This window comes from Hippocampus comes, unplaced genomic scaffold, assembly GCF_001891065.2.
Source record: "Hippocampus comes isolate QL1 unplaced genomic scaffold, H_comes_QL1_v1.1 scaffold194, whole genome shotgun sequence".
NCBI classification, from domain to species: Eukaryota; Metazoa; Chordata; class Actinopteri; order Syngnathiformes; family Syngnathidae; genus Hippocampus; species Hippocampus comes.
This window is the reverse complement of record NW_017805828.1, coordinates 1332848-1351919: the sequence shown is the minus strand read 5'-3', so window position 1 is coordinate 1351919 and position 19072 is coordinate 1332848. Positions and strand designations below refer to the sequence as shown.

The window sequence follows — 19072 nt, the reverse complement described above, 5'->3', positions numbered from 1 at the left end:
CACTACAAAAAAAAAAAAAAAGGATAGATGGGTATTTTTAGCTTGGCCAAGACAAACGCCAGGGCCACTTTGGTGACTTTTGAACCTTGACAAGTCTTTTGTGTGGCCGTCCGTCGCACCAGTGGCCTGTCACCTCGGTTTAAGACGGCCAAAGGATTACTGTCATCGAGTGAGCGGAGCCTCCGAGAGGAAAATACGCAGCTTGTCCACAAACTCGGAGCGGAACGTTAAAGCTCGCTCAGGCCCCAAGTGAAGACGGTCATTAAATGTTCATGTGAGGTCCAAGCGCGCCTTGCAAAATATTTCCCACAGGTTTCAGATGCTCCAACAGGACAAAATTCGATGCCCAAAAAAAATAAAATAAAATAAAAAATCCCAGGATTTTGTGGGAGTTCTGCATAAAACTGGGGAATTTTGGGGGTGCGTCTATTTATATAGAAATATACTCGATCCTCCGTGACCCTCGTGAGGATAAGCGGCTTAAAAAAAATGAATGGATTTGATTAGTTTTTATCTTTGTCTCCAATGTGAAAATTTTACTGGGGTTTCTGAACGAAAAAGAAAAAACGCCTTTGAGGCGGCAGTTATTTTTGAAGGAATCTCTTCGCCTGTGTTTGTTGTTGACCTAGGAGTCATTTTCCAGAAGCCGTCTTTGATACTGCAAATTTTCCCAGGCTACAATTAACAGTGTAAAACGACAAGTCTGCTTTGTTTTTTGTCATGCTAATGCTCAGGCGCTCTCATAGCTTGATTATGTTCACTGAGATGGGGGTGAGGTGCGCGGTGTGTGCGTGTGTGGGCGGGGGTGTGGTGATCTGGGGTCATGTGACTGCCGGGTTTACCTCATTTTGTTTATTAGCCCGGCGCTGCTTCTCAATTTGCTCGGAGCCTCGCACTGGTCTTCAAAATCCATTTTTTGTCGTTGCGTTTGCCGCAACGTGTCTTTCGAATTGGCGCCGAAGTCAACTTTTCTGGCCTGCCGATACGAAACATGTTACAGTGCGATAATAAAAGTGAAAATGAGGTGGGGGAGCACATAGTCGAGACGTGCTGTGTCTCGTGTGTCAAATGGACGTTGCTCGTATCAGCTTAATAGCAGACATTTCCTCCCAATGTAACTTGTTGAGCCATGAGGGGGGTGCGTGGGGGATATGTTTCATTATCCCCCGCAGACCCCCGCCACTGTCATCCCCCTCCTCCGACTGAGCTCCCTCCCTTGATAATATGTCATCGTAAATGACAAGTAGAATTTGTCGGCATCGGCCCTTTCCTTGAGTATTTGTGTTTCTCAAGATCCGTCTTTGATGCGATCATTTTACAACATTTTTTTTTTTTTTTTGCAGGATTTTTAGGTGAAAATAACGTTTTGGGTGTGGGTATTATGTTGCATTTTCTGATCTTACGGGATCTTAGTGGAAGAGCCATTTTTGATGTGCCAGTTTTCTGTGGTCTCTGGATGCAAGAAATGTCTTTGATGCTGCCATTTTGGGGGGATTTGCTGTGTGTGAAAAGAACCGTCATTTGATGTTGGAATCTTACAGAATCTTTGTGCAAGATTTTCTGTGATCTTTGTTTTGCTTTTTACGTAATCGCCCTTAACTGAATGCGCCCTCGTATTTAATTGTTGAACCAAGACATTTGTACATAGCTGAAATTCCCGCCTTTTGCTGCCTTCAGCTCACAGGAAGCGGACTGGTAGATGGTACAGGCTGGCATGACCCTGATGGAGCTTGTCAGCCTAAACACGGCTGCTGTGTGCAAGCGTGATAACCTTGCATCCCGTTTTCAATGGTTAAAAAAAACAAAAACAAAAAAACAACTAAACAAAGCAATACAAACCTCCCTTATTTTTCAATGGTTAAAAAAACAAAAACAAAAAACAACAAAACAAAGCAATACAAACCTCCCTTAAAAAAAGCGCAAGCAGAATGCGTGTCTGTGTCTTGTCAGGCGAAGGAGGGAGAGGTTAGACTGATTAGATAAGGTTTGTATACGCAAAAGAAGCTTTGTTTATTACCTCCCCCAAAGAAGATACAGTCCCATTTGTGGGTTTGTCATGACATTTTTCCACAGCCGACATTTTGACAGATAGAAACAGCAAATGGTAGGATGGAGATTTTCTTAAAATGGTGCTTCTCAAACTGGGGTCTGCTGACCTGCAGCTTGGGAATCGGCAAAATAATTGGCAACAAACGTTAGGGTATTCAAATGGGTGGATTATCTCAGCAAAGGGGAAGTGCTCACTATAACAGATTTAGATAGTATTTGAGAAATATAAACCTTTTGTCAACATCAAAATGTCTTAAAGCTAACCCTGCCCTAAAAAATGGTGTTACTGGTCAATATGACCAATTTTAAAGTTGAGAAAGAAATAAGAAGAAAATAAATGTACCCTTGAATCTGCCTGATAGCACTGATTGACTACTTTGTATAAGTATACAGCTTTCCGGGCTAGGTTTTGATCTATCCTGGGCTCATTTGTACTTTGTTCCTCCACCGGACCAAAAATCGCTCATGACGTCAAAATCCTTTTGTTTGTTTTCACAACAGCACACGAGTCCTGCGCCCTTGACTCGCCCTGAAGGTGGCACGTCATGGGAAATAAAGTCATACTAAGCCATCTGCTTTGCATTGTTCGAAGCAACATGAGTTGTAATCATTTGGATGTTACTCAAAGGCCTCCTATAGTGGGAGAAAAGAGCCGAAGATAAACCTCAAAGACCCTCCATTGTTCCGCCTGATCCGCTCAAGGAGGTGCTTGTTGACATAGATACATTGGCCGACCACATCATTAGGTACACTTGCGCAGTTGAAATCTGTCTGTTTGAAGAGAACGTTCAGTGGATGAAAAGCGTTAAGCCACGTGAACGACCACTTGTAAGTGCACTTCAAGTGTTTTAAAAGAAAATCAAGAAAATATACCTATTTGGAAATGTACAACAAAAAATGATCAAACTTACGACTGCCTTTCTTTTTGTTATTGTAAAACGTAACATCATTTTTTATTTCTTTCAAAAAACATTTACACACTCATTTTACACACAAGCACGCAGACACGCTTTAAAACATCACCCAAACAAAGCGCGCTTCATTTCCTGCTGACAAAACTGAAATTCGAAGTGAATTGACCAGTCTCTATTCTTTGATGTGATGTGATAACACATGCAGGTGTACCTAAAAAAGTGTCCGCAAAGCACGTATGGTTTCGCTCAACTGCCGCACCAAACCTCCACACAGGAACTTGGCACTCCCCGCCCGAGCGGAGCGAGACGCTTCACTTCCTCAATCTCAGAGGTGGGAGTAAAGGCCCGCACGGTATGTGCCGTCTCAAGATTTAACCTTCGACTTTCAAGCGAGTGAGTCCCAAGTTAGTGTGGCAAAAATAAAGCAAGTCCAAAAGTGTTCTGACTCCCCTCCAGGCGGCCGCACGTCAGTAAAATCCACAGCAGAAGGGTGGAGAGGGCCTCATAAATCCACAGCGGCGGTTTCCCTTGGATTGGATTTTGGATTTGAGAGCTCGTAGAGGGTCAAAGAGAAGCGTCACACCGAGGACTCGTGCAGCATTTTGGCTTTGAGGTTCCTCAAGCTGCAGTGCAAGTTGGAGCTGGATTCCGAGTGGAGCGCCTCGGACAACTTGGCGTCGCACGGCCGCCCCGCCAGCGACTTTCTCTTGATGGAGTTCTGGATGGTCTCCGAGGTGAAGTAGTAGACGATGGGGTCAAAGCAGCAGTTGGAGACGGCGATGCACAGCGCCACCGGGTAGATGGTGCGCACCACCGACTCGGCGAAGCAGCCCTTCAACGTCTTGGTGCGCACCAGCGAGTAGAAGACCAGGTTGACGTTGTAGGGGATGAAGCAGAAGCAGAAGGTGGTGAGGTGCACGGCGATCATGCGCAGGATCTTGGTCTTGTTCAGCTTGCCGCCGCCCCTGCTGACCTTGTGGGGGCGGCGCAGAGTCTGCAGCACCCTGACGGAGCAGCCCACGTTGAGCAGCAGTGGGATGACGAAGCCCACCGTCTCGATGAAGATGACCACCTTGGACAGGTGCGACTTCCACTGGCTGGAGGAAAAGTTCTCGAAGCAAAAGGTGGCGTTGGCGCGCTGCCGCTGCCGCGACGTGGTGTCCAACAGGAAGCCCGTGGGCAGGCTGCCCGACAGCACCAGCGCCCACACGGCGGCGCACACCAGCTTGGCGTTGCGCTTGGTGCGCAGCGTCCGCGAGCGGAAGGGGTGCACGATGGCCAGGAAGCGATCCACGCTGATGCACGTCAGGAAGAGGATGCTGCCGTACATGTTGGTATAGAAGAGCGACACGGACACCTTGCACAGCACGCTGCCGAAGGGCCAGCTCCGGTTGATGAAGTAGAAGACGCGCAGCGGCAGCGTGAAGACAAAAAGCAGATCGGACGCCACCAGGTTCATCATGTACGTGGTGGTCTCGTTGCGCAGCTTGAGCGAGCAGGCGAAGATGTAAATGGCCACCGCGTTGGTGATGAGGCCCACCACGAACACCACGCTAAACACTGTGCTGTACAGCGGGTACTTGAAATCGTCGTTCTTGCTGCAGCTCCAGTTGCCCGCAGAGACGTTGCCCGATCCCGGCGGCGGGACGGTGTTTAACATCGTGGCACGCGGGAGACACGTTTCCACGCAAACAGAGACTACGTTGAGCAAATGTCCACAGAGTCTTTGATTGCGGTTACCGGCGCCGCCGTATGGGTTACATCGCCGATGCTCGGTTCTGACGATATCCCGTGTGAAAAGAGTTTCCGAGGTGGTCCCACAGGCGGGTCGGGGAGACCTGAACCAAGAAGGCTGGGCAGGCTCTACTTCTGTGCCTTTGGCAGGGTGGAGGGAGCTACTTTCTGCCGACAGTCAACCCGAAAACGTGCAAGGTGGGACGGCAGCTGTGCCAAAGGGGGATTCAGCAACGCCAAGTTCATAGCAGTCACCGGCGCAAACGTCCCCGATGCTTGGCCCCGAGGTGCCAAATTTGCCAACCTCCGAAGAGAGGTGGCGGCTCCCAGGTGTCAAGTTTAACACCGGAGTCTCACTTCTCCCAAGGCAACTGTTGAGTTTGTATTTTATTCCGGACACTCGTGCGGACTTCCCCGCCAATTTGGTGCGACGCTTGAAAAGGGGCGAAAGGAGTCGTAGCAGATCTCGAGGATAGCCCTTGTGACAAGGTGCCAAATTTTACTCGGGAGCACCGCACAGCGTCGGCGTAGGTTCCTGAGGATTCCAAATTTGCCAGCCCTTGAGGTAGTTCCCAAGTATTACGCAACATGCATTGTGCTGCAGTCTTAACGGGAACGTGCACCGGTTTAGGGTCAAATGGGTTTAAAAAAAAAAAAAAGGATGAAGTGGGCAGAGGGGTAAACACAAGAGAACCTGGTTCCGAGGATTCAGACCTCTCGACTTCCATCCAACGCGATGCCCATCCTAGCGGACGTCCAAGAGTTAGCTCTCAGTGAAGACAGCCGTGGGGGTAGAGCCGCTGTCCCCCTTCGTCGTCCCCCCCCACCGCGCGCCTCGAGGCTTGGAAGTCGCACAAAGGGAAGGCTGGCATATCCCTCAAGATGAGAACAGAGAGCACCCAAATCGGGGCTTGTGTGTGTCTTGTATCCTCGTCCGCCTCTTCCCTCAAAAAAGAAATAAAAAAAATCGGAGCAAGTCACTGCGCTCGTGTCATTTTTTTTCTACTCCGGCAGGTTTCAAGTAATCTCAGTGAGGAGCTGCTGCTGCTGCTGCTGCTGCCCACTTCTCTTTTGTGCCGCTCGCTCTCTCTCTCGCGCGCTCACTCACACTTTTGTACTTTGACTGGGTCCACTTCCCCGCCTCCTGGACCCTCCCCCTCCTTTCCCTTTGTCTGCTCCCACGGGACTAACAAATGCTACAGACTCTTCTTTTTTACATTTTATTTGACAGTGATCTCACGTTTGTTACCAAGCTAATTGGGGGGGGGGGAGAGAACTACAAAAATATGGAAGCATGTGAATGATATTTACCAATATGGAATGATAACGAAAGATAGAAAATGATGTGAAACGCTATTGAAAGAATGATTTTTTTTTTTAATGTGTCATTGGATGAAGAATTTTTTTTTTGGCAGGCCGTGGGAAATTTTTGAATGTTGCAAAGTGTTCCCAAGGTTTATTGAATGAGCTGAGCATTCGAATTTGGAATGGGAGTGACGAAAAAATCTGTACAATCAAGAGTTATTAAATGAAACATGAAAACATGACTGCGTGGCGGAATGGATCTCAAGTTGTGGTGAGTCGCATGTTACAAGTGGCAAGAAGTGCCTCATGCCTTGTCGCCGCCAGCGTGTCAACGGCTGGGGCAAATGGATTAAATGCATGATAATGAAAAAGGACGTCACAAGAGCGCCCGCCGCATCTTTTCATGAATTTCATCGGCTCTCACACACGCTCTCTAATACATTTTCCTCCTTTTTAAAATATATTTCATAGTGGTTCAACTTCTAGTTACACTTCAATGACCATGATGACAAATGTATGATTTTTTTAAATCATACATTTATGTCCAGCATTTGCATACTCAGCTTTTAGAATATTTTTTGGGTGCGAGGCCTCCATTATTCACAGAAAAACTTACATTCTTTGTTTTTGTGCTCAGGCCAAAGCCACGTCTAATGCCCGCGAGCATTTATTCGGGTACAATATTTTTGTACAATCCACTTTGAGTGAACATCATTGAAGTGCATTTTTTTTTTTTTGCTATACTTGAAGTGTTAATCATCATACGGTGTACTGAGGCAACCTGTCACGATTGTCTTTCCCCTAAAAACAAGCTCCTGACACGCAAACATGCGCGGGCCGAACAAAAGCAAACAAAAAAAAAAAAAGCGTGCTCTAAATCCCAAGACTGCTGAAGCTCCCACAATGCCAGGAAGCATGTCGCCCCACCTCCCTCGAGCTCCCTCGTCCATACTCAAGGCCAAGACTGAAGCCTCGAATGGCGAGCTATGTCAGCTGACATAGCTTCATCGGCATCACGTTGGAATTCCTGCGAATAACACGCAGGGATTGAATAGTTCCCACATTTAGCACGTTAGCGTGCAGTTCTGCGTTTGGCTTGCTTTGTACAACAAACCCCCACCCCCTCCTCCAAGCCACCTGCCCCACCCACACATCTGTGCAAACAACCACGCTAACAGCTTTAAACTGTAACAACGGAAACATTTGTGTGGTTTTTGAATCTTCACACATCGAGGCAAAAAAAAAAACCCAAAACAAAAAAAACAAAACCGCAACAAAAAACAATAACCGAACAAACAAACAGGAAATTTTGTCACAAACATGCCAGGCCGTATCATATTGGACCCCCTACCGGCAACCACAACATAAAATGGATTTTAAATAGCAAGGAACCAAATGATGTTGAGTTAAATCAAAAAACGAGCCAGGGGAACTTGAGATAAAAGGTCACAATCACTTCTTCCTCATGTTGCTAAAAAGTCCACACATCCCTATTCAAGTGCCAGGTTTCTGTGTTTTTTTTTTAATAATAGATGGACTGATGCAAAGTGGAAAAGTGTTCTGTGGTCTGACGAGTCCGCATTTCAAATTGTTTGGGGAAATTGTGGACGTCGTGCGGGAAGTTGGAAAGCCAGCATCTGTGATGGCATGGGGCTGCGTTCGTGCCAATGGCTAACTCAAGACATCTGTGAAGGCGCCATTCATGCTGAAAAGGAGACACACGCGTTACGCTGCCAACCAAGCAACATCTTTTTTGAGCGGGACAATGCCAAACCATCTTCTGCATGTCACAACAACATAAAAGAGTGCTGATCCAAGACTGGCTTGCCTGCAGTCCAGACCCGTTGAAAATGTGTGGTGCGTTATGAAGCGTATAAAATACGACAACAGAGACCGAGGACGTGTTGAACAGCTCAAGCTGTACGTCAAGCAAGAATGGGAAAGAAGCCATCCGCATTGCTTCAACAATTAGTGTCCTCAGTTCCAAACGTTTATGGAGGTTGTTAAAAGGAAACGGTGATGTAACAGACATAAAATGCTCGGTTAATGATTATGTACTAAAAACAATTTCGTCAGTTTGAACATGACATATTTTGGTCATGTCCTCAATACAGGTTGAACGTGATTTGCAAATCATTGCGTTCTGTTTTTTTATTCGTGATGTCCCGACTTGATTGGAATCGGGTTTGGGTTCAGAAGCAGCAGACTGCTGCTGTCTTATGCTCTCTTGAGTTGATTACTTCAGATGACATTTCGCCTAGAAACACTTGAGACTTCCTCATCTCTATGTCGAGGCGTGAGCGTGTTTGTGATGAGTTAACACATTGCGTGTGTGCGTGTGTCTGGTAATAAACGCAAGTGAAAGCAAAGTGCGAAATCCTCAGCACCTTTTGCGTGCACGTTCAACATAGTGAAAACATTTAAGGCGACGGTTCTTCCAATTGTTCTTGTTTGGAATTTTGGCCCAATGACGGCAAGAAAGGAGACATTCGATTATGGTTTTTGCTTGTCTTTTTTTTTAATACAGACTACGTGAGATAATAATAGTGCAACTTGTATAAAAGTGGAACTATTCAGTAACATTTGCAGTCCTACCACGTGATTTGTTTTTTATTAGTATTTTTTTAAGTCGGCGTCACAAAAAATTATACAATAATAAAATGCATGCGAGGTACATAACACAAAGGGTTGTAAAAAATACCCTGAAGGGCAAGGGAACCACTGTGACAAACAGTTGCGTGTGTGTAGGTGGACATCACACCATTAATAGCCCCTTTCACACAGCCGCCTTTGTCCGTTAACATGGAATGGCGAGGGGGGGGGGGGCTGCCGGAAAAGCTATGAATGCCTTGATTAATATTGTTACGGCTCTGATGTGCCAACATGGCGCAGTGGCGTGCAAAGGATGGTTGCTGCACGGCCTTTTTCACCCCTTATAAATAAATACAGGAATGCCTTGAGATCCGAGTGCGCTTCAGACGCCCGCCGTGAGACGGCGGCAGCACACTTCACAATATCTAGCCGTCGGCGAAGCGCAAGGACGGACAACACATCAGGTCTGTTTCAGGGTCAAGATTCCCATGTTTGCAGCTTACGTGAACAGCAAACTGCTACTTTGGTGTGCTTGAATACAGTACGATACTGTTTAGTGCAAATTTTCTCATGAGAGAGCACCCGCGCACGCATAAAATGGGTGTTTTGGTGGGGTTGGAATGGATTGATTGAATTTTTAGCCATGTTATTAGGGAGAAATAATTTCAGATGGACACCAGCGCCATCGAATTAGCTAACTATGGAATGTCGTTTTCCCTGGTTCCTGTGTAAAAGCAAATAAATGCCCGGTCTTCCGTTTACAGCTCAGATGTACCAAATTTGAGCGTGTCAAAGCCCCTTTGCGCAATTCAGGTCAAAGATTTGTCCCACATTTTTGATCTGAATTGAAAAACTCGGTGCATCGTGCCTGAAAGCCGCGGGAAAAAAATTGCATCTTTGGAAAAGGAAAAGAAAAAAAATCAGATGTGGAATCAGAATCAGAAACAAGACGCAAAAAGCCTTCAATTTTGCACCCAACTGTGTGTCACCAGAAGCCATTTTTTTTCTTCAAGGGTCTTTGTAAATGCAAAAGCTAATTATTTATTTATTTATTTTATTTTATTTATTTATTTTTTTTTGCAAGTTTGCTGTGTCTCTGTGTGAAAAAGGCTACTAATACTGTTAGCTTGACTTATTTTACCGTCCGCAGTAAAACGTAACATTCGTGACACAAGAGCAAAACGATGGCAAAGAGACACTCCCCTTCTTAGGAACATTCTGGCATTCAAACAAACAAAAACCACAACAACAAAACACCATCACTCAATACTTTTGCAGTTTTTCCATCCGAATTTTGTGTTGCACACTTTGAGTTTAGCAACACGTCGCGTCGTGACAAGCTGGGCAGAAGTGAACTCTACTGGAAAAACACAGCATAATGGAGACCAAATAGAAAAGGATAACCCATCAGTTAACCCCCCTCCCCCCCAAAAAAGAAAAGGTAGAAATAAAACAATTTGGGCATTTTAATATTTGTTGCGTTGACCATTTTTGTATTTGAATATATGTGTAATTCTCTTTAGTTTTATGTATCTGTTGCAACAATTGTTTGAAAGTTTACGATTACCGTAGCTTTGAGGATAATATGCGACAGCGAGATAGTGACATAATTTAAGCTGCCAACAGCCTTCGGGAACACAAATTGTTGGTAAGCTCGGGGAAGAGTGCCTGCAGTGACTACGATGGGCACCGTTTCAACTTTGACCTGTGATGGATGGGAAAGCAAAACAAGAAAATAAACAAAAAAACAAAAAAAAAACACGTTTGAGCATCAGACTGGGAGTGCACATTTCTTTGACCTGTAGTTGACGAGTGAGACAAAATGACTCGGAAAGGCAGCATTTCTTGCAGAAACATATCGAGGGGATATTTTTTTTAGGCCATCGACTCAATTTTTCCTGCTCGCCCACAGGTGCTGCTAGATTATGAGTATTTTTTTTTGGTTTGTTTAAAGTTAGAATAAAAACCTCCCACTTTTGAGGCATATGTGGCAATGCAACCCCAAGCACAAGTTCTTGCCATCGTTTTTATCCGTTTCCCGCCTCCCAGGTGCACTCAAACCACGGTCAACTAAACAGGCAGAATCTTCGGTCTTTGTGGTTTTCATCTTTGGAAAAAAAATGATAATGCTTCGTTTACCTTGCTTGGTCTGTGTCGGACCGCCGTTGGAAAGCGAGTGAGGTCATCACAAGTGGGAGGGGCGGGGCGGGGATCAGGCTTTGTGGCGGGGTCAGTTTCTGAAGGCCCCATGGCGACTGGCTTTGCCGATAAAATTTTTGAGCAGGTCGTGGTCCATCTCGGCGAAGGCCTGGGTCTGTGTGACTGATGTCAGGTGGTTGATGCAGAACTTGAAACAGAACTCCTCCAGGTCCTAAAACGATCAAGACGGCCCAGTCTGGTCAGCGGCAAGGAAAGTCCCGGTCACTCTGCTGAATTTCGGGCATCCTAAAAACGAGCCTCGAGCAGCTGAGGAGGAGGACTGAGGGGACGTCCGTACGGGAGCGAAGCTCGGGGATACACAAGGGTAGATGTTGGTCTCCCCACAAAAAAATGGGACAACAGCAACAGGAAAAAATGAAAAGCAAATGTTTTCAACTGTGTTATACAAGTGATAGCTTACATTGATGACGAAAAACCTTTGGAAATGATTCCTCTTGGTCTCATCGTTTTCTAATCACAAAAAACGGCCATTTGAACAAGGGTTGGCGATCCACTGTACGTATGTATCAATATCAAGGAACAAAAGATAGTTTCTCCCCTCTCACGGATGCCCGCACTCCTCATTTCTCTCCTTACAACTTGAGTAATTTCCTTGACCGCGTCTAAAGCATCGACAGTGTGCGGGGGTCTTCCAGGAGCTCACCCGGGCTTCGTACTTGACGGCGGCCGAGAGCAGAGTGATGGCGTTCTCCTCCGAGATGCCCCGCTTGATGGTCTCCTGGCACAGCCTCTTGAGTCTGCTTTCCCGGTAGAAGGTGGCCAAGTCCAGTAGGCCTGCGAAAGCCGAGAGGAAGGAGCGCGTTTGACGCCATTGGCTTGCCCGGTCGGTGTGCTCATTGCCAAGTCCTTACCCACAGCATCCTCTGGTGGCAGGTTGATGGAATCGGTGTAGAGATACTCCAGGAAGGCTCGGTACACCAGGAAGGGGAACTGGTGGATTTCGATGGTGTCCTCGTCTGTTTCATTTAGCAGCACGCGGAAATATTCACACCTGGAGAGACAATAATGCACAAAGAGTCATGTGTGCGGTTGGATTATAGCTGTCAAAAAAAAAACAAACAAAAAAAAAAAAAAAACGGTGTGACTGTACATATGGGGGAATACAATGTATAAAATAAATTTTTAAAAAGTGATGGTTGTGTATAAGGCCAAAAACAAAAACAAAAAATTGGTGCTTGGATTAAAAAAAAAAAAAAAAAGAGAAAAACTACAACCAAAACTAAAGTGCGATTTTAGTCATACATCTCGAGAACTCTCTTGTAAGTGGATATCATGACAAATGTGGCCTGTATCCGTACAGCACAGGTAGCTGAACAAACAACGACTTCCTCAGTTAAAGGTCAGCTCAAGCGCTTCACTGGGCACGAGATCTTTGCATCGCAGGTGTTTTTGAAGTGCAGCATATCCGTGTTACTCGGAGGCTGCTGCCGCCGCTGCCGAGGCAGCAGCAGCAGCAGACTGTCTGGCTCCTTCCGGCGGAGAAGAATGCAGATGCTCCGTGTGCAGAGAGCGCCGTTATAAAAAGACCAACGCGGAAACAATACGTCTGCCTTGGCCTCTCCTTTTGACACCGGCAGGAAACGCCACTGCGGACACAGGGCATTTTTTTGTTTTGTTTTGTTTTTTTTCAACCACCGCACACTGGGAAAACTTTTGACACTCCCAAATGATCACATCTCAAATGATTATCATGACTCCAGCAAAATATAAATGACAGCCAGAAAAAAAAAAAAAAAAAGTGATAACACTGACAAAAGTATTGGGTCACAAGGGAAGAAATGCAATCTATGTTTTTTAAAAAAAATGTCATAGCTGTGTAAAAAGGTTATTTAAAAAGACAAAGTGTCTGTGAGTATTTGTTGGGGTGGTTTTCATGGCTTACCATTCATCAAGCGTTCCAACAACATTGGAAGCACACAATTGTCCGAAATGTCTTGCTACTTCACACTGAGCGGGTCCTGATTGATTTTTTTGTGCGTGTCCAAACAGTGCTTTTGCTCATGTAACATAAATGTACCTTATTTTTAGCAGCGCTTTGTGCACATGAATGCACTTTCCGTCCACGAGGAACTTCAAATCGGAAATCTCAGGGCTGTCAAACTCCTTTTTTAGCGACTGTGCGACCGTCAGGTAGTCGTCGCCGTCTGTGGCACATGGAAGGGGGGGGGGGTAAAAAAGAAACCAACCAAAAAAGGTCCGTTAAGGTTTTTGAAATCCTGCCAACAACATAACAAATAACGGTTGTGAGCGTGACATGTCTGCGGTTGTGAACTTGCGACTGGAATCAGACGCTATGAGCAGGAAACAGACTTTCCTGTTTCCATTTCTTCGAATGCTTTCACTGTCACAGAAAAGAGACCGCTTGCATGACAGCATCGTGCCACAAAGCAACAATGCTGTCATGAAAAGACTCCCTTCTGTCATTGGTTTTTTTCCCCACTTCATATTGATATGTAACGCATGCAGAAAATGGGGGTAAAATGTTTACGAATAGCCGGATCGAAAGGGAAAAACATGTAATTACATTACAAAAAGAGAAATAAGTACAATAATACCCACGTATACGGAGCACACCGGCTTTTATCGATTTTTTTTAGTGCTCCACAGCTCCCCTACAGTTCGCTGTCAATGAATACAAACTTAACACCACAAACAAATGGGGGGATCAGAGGTTACCATGGCAACAACACTGACACCTATTGTTATTCGTCAACATGATGCCATTGTCACACTTCTTTCCGGGCCAAATGATAAAATACGGATCCATTTGGCGTTGTCAATATCATAAATGGGCAAAATGATTGAGCCACGTCGATAAGTCTCTTGGAATGTATTTCATTCTTTTGTATAAAAATGTCTCATTGGGCGTGCATGATTTTGGCAGGTCTCACACGCGGCTCTGCTAACTACACTTTTTGGGGAAAATAGCCATGCCTCAAAGCCACCTTAGGGTGATTAACGGGTGAGACTGACTCATAAATGCATCTGATGCCTTACCAACGGTTAGGAGGTGCCACGTGACGGCGGGTGTGGCGAAGCAGGCAAAGACGTCGTCGGTGCAGCTGAAATGCGTGACGTGCGGGTTGGTCACCACCTGACCGCGACACTGTCCCCACATCAGCACCTGCCCGCTCTGCGTCTTGGCGGCGGACGTGTGGCTGGTGTGGCACGCCGCCACCTCCACGATCCTGTGAGGATCAAGGCAATACAGCGCTGCCTTGAGATATGAGTTTAAGAACTCACGATACAGTTAACAAAAAAAAAAAAATGTATCAGATCAGTGGCGCAAAGTATATTGGTCTCTGGATTTCACAATGCTGTGGAGCTTAAAAATTGTTGGTGGCCAAAACATGCCTAATTCAAATTAAACTGCACTCATAAAGTAACCACCAGAGGGTGCTGGAACTACACAAATGGAAAATACCTTGAGGGTCCGCTGTATTTTGTTCTTCAATTCAACAAACTAATTACCATGTCAGATGTAGACAATAAGCATTTCAAGGGTTCTATTAAAAATTCAAGCACTTACGTAATTACCATGGTGTGTGGGTGTTTACGCACCTCTCCTTGTCGGTGCTGATCAGCGTGGCGAGTGAGTAATTGTTCTTATTGCCCGTACCCAGCTGGCCATAGGAGTTTGCTCCCCAGCTGTAAACAAAGCCATCGTCCGTGAGCGCTAACGTGTGCGCGTAGCCGCAAGCCACCTGCAAGGCGGGAGAGAAAGGGCCTGGGTGGGCTTGCTGATGATCATTCAAAGGCAAATGCCTCACTCTTACCTGGACAACCTTGACTCCCTGAAGAGCTGCAACCCTGCACGGCGTCTGCTGGTTGCCGGTATTGCCCAGACCTAACTGACCGTTGCAGTTGTAGCCCCAACCGTAAACATGCAACGTACACACACACACACACACACACACACAAAGAAATGCTAAGAGCAATTCAACCATTGCCAATTCACGATTACGGATTTTGTCGACAGCCAAAGAAACAAATAAAAGACCGCCAGGTCTTGTTCAACATGGCGGCTTTCCCCGCTGATTGGTCTATTTCTGTTAGCACTCTGAAATCACTCTGCCAGCCACCCTCCCATTGGATGTGCCCTCTGAAGTCACTGCGTCACTGCTTTCGAACTGAACTTTTTCTCAATTCGAGGTCAGCATATGATTTAAAAGTTGTGATATTTGACAATGTTTTCCGCCAGATTTAACCATTTTCCCACCGCAGGTCATCTCATGAAATGCTTCCTATTTTGAAAAAATTTATCACCTCAGCATGAATGATGCACTGACCCCTGACAACATACAGTGATGTGTGGATTTGCCAATGAGAGCCCAAATCATCAAATTACCTCTCCGTTGTCCAACACAGCCATGGAGCACAGTTGCCCACAGGCTATGTTGACCACCACTTTGTTCTGCAGGCAACTGCTGACCCGGCGCGGCGTGGGTTGGTTGGCGGTGGACCCTGATCCCACCTGGCCTGAGTTGTTGTAGCCCCACGCGTACACCTGAAGGCAGGGGTGACAAGTTTGCCGGTTTTAAAAAAAAGATAGTTGGAATGAAGAAAAAAATAGTAAGGAACATTACCTCTCCTTCTGTGGTAAGGGCAATGGTGTGGTGGGAGCCACAGGCCACTTCGGTAACCCTCTTGTTCTGCAGGTTGGTGGAGACCAGGGCGGGGATCAGCCCATGGACGGTGGTCCCGTTGCCCAGCTGACTGTAGCCGTTGTGGCCCCATGCGTACACCTCGCCCTCTACGCAGAAAGAAGAGTTTCCTTTTTCCAGCCTGCTCGCTATCATTAGCTTTGTCACGCACTAACCATTTCAGCATGAAATGAGCATTCCTGTGCCATTAATCTGAGTCAATTAACGAGACGGTCATTAACATCCAAGTATGGACAGAAAGTCATGTTTATTGACGTTGGCCCTTTAAGATAGGTCCACATTTCCCACTGTGGAACTGAAGGAGAGTACCCTGCTCATGCTGGCACAAAGCAACAAAATGGTCCACAATAATAAACGTTTAAGCCTTTCGCATGTATTTTTGTGACACAATCAGGTTCCGGGTTACCCGAAGTGGCGATGACCACGTGCGGTCCGGTTCCGTAGCTAAGGGACACGATCTTCTTCCCGCAGAGGACATCGATCCTGCGTGGCTCGATGGTGCTCTGCAGGTCACCGAGGCCTAAGCAGCTGCTACAGTTGGTGCCCAGACCGAAGACCTGCGCGCAGACAAGAGGGCACCGCATTTCAAAATGCGGTGGTGTAATGAAGCAGACGTTGTATGTGCGTGTGTGTGTGTGTGTGTGTGTGTGTGTGTGTGTGTGTGTGTGTGTGTGTGTGTGTGCTTTTTGTGCTTGTTTAATAAACAGCAGAAAAGTTGCCGACTGTGGCTCTCCTTTCCCACATGCAGAGGGCATTGAAGTAATTCAGTAGGCTATAAAGTAAAATTCACTACTAAAGGGGTAAAAGGTGTCCCTTGGCGGATATTTTGATCTGATTTGCCAGCAAAAATGTGAGATATGAGCGTTGAGCTAACTTCAAAATATGCAGCAGTGCGTGCTTGCTTCAAGCTGTTCACTGCCACTCCGACTTGACGTTTACTTTAAAACTGAACCTAAAATCAAGAGAATCCCATGTTATGTATTTCACCATGCCACATGCAGGTAACTTTGCCTTAGGGAAGCCCGCTTGCTCACTGCTAACCCACAAAACAAAATTCCATTGAAGGGCTAATGAAACGAGCTTCAACGTTACAGTAGTCAAAAATCTTGAAGCAACATATGTTTGAACACAAAGAGTGCAGCAACATACGCAGGAGTAGCAGGATTGCCTACTGGCTTCTCATGATGCACAAACTGATTAATTCTTTACATTTTATTTAATTATGTTTTTACTGTATGTGTCTATAGAATCGAATCCTGCTATTCAAGTGCTTTGTTGGCGTTCTTGTGGGGTGACTGGAACGGATTAACTGCATTTCCACAGTTTTGTGGGGAAGGGTGTCTTGACATACAAGTGTATTCAGTTAAAAGCATGCTCACGGAGAAATTACAATCAAGGCACCACACTTCTTTCCAAAAGGGCCAGTTGTACATTTGTTAAGTGTTTTGCCATCTTGCACTTCAAAGCATCACGGTGCTGTGATTTATTTTCAAACAACATTGTTTGTCAGGACAAAACAAATTAGCAAGGATGAGCCGGTCACACCTCCACCCTCCTCCTGCTCTGTCTAGAATTAGGTCCTGGTGTCTAAAGATAGCGCCGTTCCATCTGCTTAACCTTCCCGCCCGGCCCCTGCACGTCGCATGCATGCATCTGACACCTGGCTCCACACGGAGCACACAAGGCAGAAACTCGCCGCTGTTACCTCGTCGTTGACAGTGACATAGAGGGCTTCGTTGGCGCCGCTTCCGAAAACGCACGCCTGCCGAATGAGGCCGAGTTCCTCAGGCGGGAGGAGGGCAAACACTGGCCACTTCCCCACGTCCAGCATGCCACTCGTACAATCACTGCGGCACAAGTAAGGGATGTAAACAGCAAACAAATATGTTCCAGATAAACAGTTGCGAATTTTTGAGATTAAACTTGCAATAGCACAAACTTGAAATCATTATACAACGAACCGAGGCAATTCACTGACAAGCAAAAATCTGCAAGTAAAAACATAAAAAGGTTTGAGATGGTGGCAAAGTACAATTTGGAACTAAATGAACTCACAACTCACATTATCATACTTCCTTGTCACCGCGAATGCAAGGAAAATTAATATGTGGCTCCTGCGCCTTCGGTTATATCTTGATATGTTCAATATAATGTCTGTGAACGAACAACTAATGGAGTGTTGGTTGATTCTCGACTCTTAATTTTTTCTATGCATTGGACCTATTATAAAAAAATATATACACATCAATAAGTCATTATTTTTGCCTTCTTCGCTCAATTTTATTCCTGCTGTATGACTTAACATTTGTGCATTGTTATTTAACTAAAATGAGGCTTTGTGGTTATTGACTGATGGAAATAGCAATTTAATTTTCAATGTAGTTTTCAAATTTGTTATGCTGAGATTTACCGACAGTTTCCTGGAGCGACTGGAATCACTCAAGCAGTCAAAACGTTCTGAATATTTGTCATAAGAAATCATGTCTAAAAGACCTGCTGAATAATGATGCTCGTTCCAAGTACATCAATTGATCTTTGAACATTTACGCACAAACCTACTTAGTTTACATATGTCACTAGCGAAGTTCAAACACCGTAACGCTTGACGTCATCAAGTTGTTCTGACGTTGGCAAAATATGAACGCTTTCCTTCACTGAACCCTTAGCAACACATGCTACACTTGTGAAAAACAAAAAGCTTAATGCACTTTCCCAGTCGCAATAGTCAGTCCATTAGTTCGAGATGCTAAGATAAAACAACGTATTAAAAGGGCTAAGCTAATTAGCATCACGTGTAGTGTTGTTCACTTTACGGTTACCTTGCTTATTGGAGACGCAAAATAACTAAAGTACTTGGTTCTTCCGAGACGCCGTCTACTAGTTGGCCGCGGGGCTCGTAAAATTATCCTGGTGGTCACAAATTTAGCATGTCAAATGGGCGACGGGTTCATAGCGAAAGCAGTTTGTTAACAGCGCAATCTGCAATTGCTACTACACATTAGATCGTCGGAGCTTCGTTAGCTTCTGCCCGGTAGTGTTACTTCCGGCATCATGAAGGGACGTTCAAAGACATTGCGAATTTTGCAGATGTAAACAATCGAATGTAAAACAATTACACGCCCATTTGAAAACAAAAACTAACAAACACAAATAAAAAAAAAACTACAACTATCAACATGACCTATTTAGTTTCGTAACTGACGTACGTATCATGACTTTACTTCCTTTGGATGCTGCCGAGTGCGTAATCGAGTGGTGCTACTTCCGGCTTCTAAACGGTACATTCAAAGACATCAAGGGTTTTCTTGTTTTATTTCAGCGGTTGGCATGAAACTGTCAGGTGTAACATCACGGGGAGAACAAAATCTACCTACATTTAATTTGAAACATTTCAATTAATCTAAATAATTTTTAAAAATGATTCTAAGTAATTTTTTTGTCTATTTTTCTTCTTGATTAGATTCTCTCTCTCTCTCTCTCTCTCTCTCTCTCTCTCTCTCTCTCTCTCTCTCTCTCTCTCTCTCTCTGTTTCTCCCTCTCTCTGCTTCTGTGTCTCTCTCTTTCTCTTTCTCTCTGTCTGTCTGGCCATTATAT

At 45.4% G+C, this 19072-nt stretch overlaps 2 protein-coding genes across 5 annotated transcripts; both read right to left on the bottom strand.

Moving 5' to 3' along the window:
• Positions 1-2978: 2978 nt before the first annotated feature.
• lpar6a (lysophosphatidic acid receptor 6a) lies at positions 2979-4745 on the bottom strand. Its single transcript, XM_019887362.1, has 2 exons — positions 3937-4745; positions 2979-3804 (listed from the first exon to the last, which is right to left on the bottom strand). Exons 1-2 carry the CDS (start codon positions 4621-4623, stop codon positions 3541-3543), a joined length of 951 nt encoding a protein of 316 aa, XP_019742921.1. The 5' UTR covers positions 4624-4745; the 3' UTR covers positions 2979-3540.
• A 1881-nt stretch (positions 4746-6626) lies between these two features.
• On the bottom strand, positions 6627-18741 carry rcbtb2 (regulator of chromosome condensation (RCC1) and BTB (POZ) domain containing protein 2). Of its 4 annotated transcripts, none has more exons than XR_002170284.1 (12): positions 18298-18682; positions 17184-17325; positions 15885-16035; positions 15401-15567; positions 15163-15321; positions 14376-14698; positions 13812-14002; positions 12832-12958; positions 11666-11805; positions 11458-11588; positions 10734-10965; positions 6627-7707 (listed from the first exon to the last, which is right to left on the bottom strand). XR_002170284.1 is itself a non-coding variant. In XM_019887361.1 (12 exons), exons 2-12 carry the CDS (start codon positions 17307-17309, stop codon positions 10825-10827), a joined length of 1584 nt encoding a protein of 527 aa, XP_019742920.1. In that variant the 5' UTR covers positions 17310-17325; positions 18298-18679; the 3' UTR covers positions 10464-10824. The 4 variants fall into 4 exon arrangements, 3 of the variants coding, with proteins under 3 accessions (XP_019742920.1, XP_019742919.1, XP_019742918.1); XM_019887361.1 differs by lacking the exon at positions 6627-7707 and having other exon boundaries at positions 10464-10965; positions 14376-14518; positions 14591-14698; positions 18298-18679; XM_019887360.1 differs by lacking the exons at positions 6627-7707; positions 18298-18682 and adding an exon at positions 18700-18741 and having other exon boundaries at positions 10464-10965.
• Between the last annotated feature and the right edge of the window lie 331 nt (positions 18742-19072).

What these genes read in the sequence shown, in the direction of transcription:
- rcbtb2 (XM_019887360.1), bottom strand. Translation starts at nt 17,309, where the DNA reads ATGCTGGACGTGGGGAAGTGGCCAGTGTTTGCCCTCCTCCCGCCTGAG. An exon ending in GCCACCAGAGGATGCTGTGG is followed by an intron (nt 11,589 to 11,665) that starts GTAAGGACTTGG and finishes CGGCTTTCGCAG; the next exon opens with GCCTACTGGACTTGGCCACC. An exon ending in CCGTCAAGTACGAAGCCCGG is followed by an intron (nt 10,966 to 11,457) that starts GTGAGCTCCTGG and finishes TGATCGTTTTAG; the next exon opens with GACCTGGAGGAGTTCTGTTT.
- lpar6a (XM_019887362.1), bottom strand. Translation starts at nt 4,623, where the DNA reads ATGTTAAACACCGTCCCGCCGCCGGGATCGGGCAACGTCTCTGCGGGC. An exon ending in CTCTGCGCCGCCCCCACAAG is followed by an intron (nt 3,805 to 3,936) that starts GTCAGCAGGGGC and finishes GTGCGCACCAAG; the next exon opens with ACGTTGAAGGGCTGCTTCGC.